This window comes from Cucurbita maxima, unplaced genomic scaffold, assembly GCF_002738345.1.
Source record: "Cucurbita maxima cultivar Rimu unplaced genomic scaffold, Cmax_1.0 Cma_Scf00131, whole genome shotgun sequence".
Taxonomy (NCBI): domain Eukaryota; kingdom Viridiplantae; phylum Streptophyta; class Magnoliopsida; order Cucurbitales; family Cucurbitaceae; genus Cucurbita; species Cucurbita maxima.
This window is the reverse complement of record NW_019272147.1, coordinates 150,380-153,279: the sequence shown is the minus strand read 5'-3', so window position 1 is coordinate 153,279 and position 2,900 is coordinate 150,380. Positions and strand designations below refer to the sequence as shown.

General features: G+C 30.5%; 1 protein-coding gene across 1 annotated transcript; it reads right to left on the bottom strand.

Annotated features, from left to right (window-relative positions):
* Positions 1-1,082: 1,082 nt before the first annotated feature.
* Positions 1,083-2,657, bottom strand: LOC111473551 (polygalacturonase-like). The gene is made up of 4 exons (XM_023119026.1): positions 2,563-2,657; positions 2,132-2,419; positions 1,440-1,730; positions 1,083-1,170 (listed from the first exon to the last, which is right to left on the bottom strand). The coding sequence occupies exons 1-4, from the start codon at positions 2,655-2,657 to the stop codon at positions 1,083-1,085; spliced, it is 762 nt and encodes a 253-aa protein (XP_022974794.1).
* Between the last annotated feature and the right edge of the window lie 243 nt (positions 2,658-2,900).

Sequence of the window (2,900 nt, the reverse complement as noted above, 5' to 3'; positions counted from 1 at the left end):
TGAAGCTTTAGCGATGAGATTCTCGTAAGTTAGCTTTAATCCAGTGCAATGATTTGTTGGACTACAATCAAAATTGATTGTTATTTCAGTGGCTGAAGTTCATGTCTTCGTATGTTACTTTGCTAGCTTTAACTCCATAATCCTATTAAAATAAAGAAGAACAATGAAACTATTGTATAAAACCAAATATAAATTAGGAATTCAATAATAAGATATAAATCAAGCATAGCTTAGATTTTCTAGATAGTATATATAAGTTAGAGCAATTATCTCCAATGATATTAGATATTTTGGATAAATTAAAAATAAAATCATAAAAGCTTCATACCACTTTAAGACATCAAGAGTAATAGCGTCCCTAATTTATTACCTATAAAAGTAATTTAATGTACCAAAAAATAATACTAATAATTTAACACCCATCTTAAGCACAAACAAATTTCAAACAATTAAACATAAAATAAATCAGTTATTTATAAAATTTAAAATTTAAATTGTATTTATAAAATTTAAGTTTAAATATAATTAGAAAAAAATTAACATGAGATTAATGAGGAAATATACCTGACTAGGACCTTCTTTGAGATGTGGACAATAATTTTGATCAATTATGATTGGGTTTTTCACATTATCCATAATNAGTCTTAGATTTTCTAGATAGTATATATAAGTTAGAGCAATTATCTCCAATGATATTAGATATTTTGGATAAATTAAAAATAAAATCATAAAAGCTTCATACCACTTTAAAACATCAAGAGTAATAGCGTCCCTAATTTATTACCTATAAAAGTAATTTAATGTACCAAAAAATAATACTAAATTTCAAACAATTAAAGATAAAATAAATCAGTTATTTATAAAATTTAAAATTTAAATTGTATTTATAAAATTTAAGTTTAAATATAATTAGAAAAAAATTAACATGTATGAGATTAATGAGGAAATATACCTGACCACGACCTTCTTTGAGATGTGGACAATAATTTTGATCAATTATGATTGGGTTTTTCACATTATCCATAATAATGTGTTGAAAATGAACGTTTGTAGCGAATCCATTGCTTGGTCATCCCCAAGACTTAATTCTGAGTCCCCGTGAATGTAGATGATTTCACTGTAACGTTATGCACTCCATCCTCCTCAGCCTCCATCCCTAAGCTCCCAATGCTAAAAACACATTCAACAAAATATCAAATGTTTTCTAACCTTTAATTTCCTCACTCTAACCTAATATATTATATAACTATTTTTATCCAAAATAATTTTAAAATAATTTAAATCATTTTTCTCACGTTCAAAATAACTTTAGAATATATTTTAATCATTCAAATTTAATTTAACGTTTAGATTATCTTCTAAAAATTAATGTGACAAATTTATTTAAACCCTTTAAAAAACATTTCTAAACATGTTCATCCTAATCTATCTTTAGTTACCTGATTCCATGTCTAGGTCCACATGTAATACTTTCGATCCACATGTTGGATGTGCCTGGACCGATGGAGATGCAGTCGTCACCGTTTCTAATGTTTGAGTTGAGGATGGTCACATCTGATGATTGTCGCACATGGATGCCATCAGTGTTTGGACTATCGCATGCAGCCAAGACATTCACTCTTGTCATATGCACGTTTTGGCACCGATTCATTACAATGTTGAACAATTGGCTGTTAATTGAAGATAATAATCCATTGATGTTCAAATTCTTTCCATCATTTATTTGAAGACTATCAATTCAAAACAATCAAAAGGGAGAATTAGTAAAAATTTAAAATAATATTGTAATTAATCCAATCATTTTCATTCGGTTAAAGAAAAAGTTTCAAATTTTTTTTATATGGAGCCAACTTAAATTCTGCATACCCGGGCTCCAATGGGGCAACTCTTCCCTGAGTGTTTACAATTCCAGAGGGGAGTTCCTTGCCCATCAATAATATCGCCAGTAATGGATAGCCCATTTATGTGATTAAATAAAANTTCTCACGTTCAAAATAACTTTAGAATATATTTTAATCATTCAAATTTAATTTAACGTTTAGATTATCTTCTAAAAATTAATGTGACAAATTTATTTAAACCCTTTAAAAAACATTTCTAAACATGTTTATCCTAATCTATCTTTAGTTACCTGATTCCATGTCCAGGTCTACATGTAATACTTTCGATCCACATGTTGGATGTGCCTGGACCGATGGAGATGCAGTCGTCACCGTTTCTAATGTTTGAGTTGAGGATGGTCACATCTGATGATTGTCGCACATGGATGCCATCAGTGTTTGGACTATCGCATGCAGCCAAGACATTCACTCTTGTCATATGCACGTTTTGACACCGATTCATTACAATGTTGAACAATTGGCTGTTAATTGAAGATAATCCGTTGATGTTCAAATTCTTTCCATCATTTATTTGAAGACTATCAATTCAAAACAATCAAAAGGGAGAATTAGTAAAAATTTAAAATAGTATTGTAATTAATCCAGTCATTTTCATTCAAATTTCAGTTAAAGAAAAATTTTCAAATTTTTTTTATATGGAGCCAACTTAAATTCTGCATACCCGGGCTCCAATGGGGCAACTCTTCCCTGAGTGTTTACAATTCCATAGGGGAGTTCCTTGCCCATCAATAATATCGCCAGTAATGGATAGCCCATTTATGTGATTAAATAAAATCCAAGAACTCGAATTAGCTAAAACTTGAATGTCCGAGGAAGCCACAAGAGTTCCCTCAATGAGAATAGTAATAGCATTGTTCTTACAAGGCCCATTAAATCTCACACTTTGAACGGAGAATATACCATCGGGAACGTAAATAGTGGCTGGTTCAGATGAGTCACAGGCCTTAGCTCATGCCGTTTGAAGCATAGGTGAGGCATCGGTCTTTTCATCGGGCTTAG

Bases quoted from the DNA above. Each gene is read 5' to 3' on its own strand.
- LOC111473551 (XM_023119026.1), bottom strand. From the start codon at position 2,657: ATGGGCTATCCATTACTGGCGATATTATTGATGGGCAAGGAACTCCCC. The intron at 2,420-2,562 runs GTATGCAGAATT...TTGAATTGATAG, and splicing joins GTTGCCCCATTGGAGCCCGG to TCTTCAAATAAATGATGGAA. The intron at 1,171-1,439 runs GTAACTAAAGAT...ATGTGTTTTTAG, and splicing joins GGACCTAGACATGGAATCAG to CATTGGGAGCTTAGGGATGG.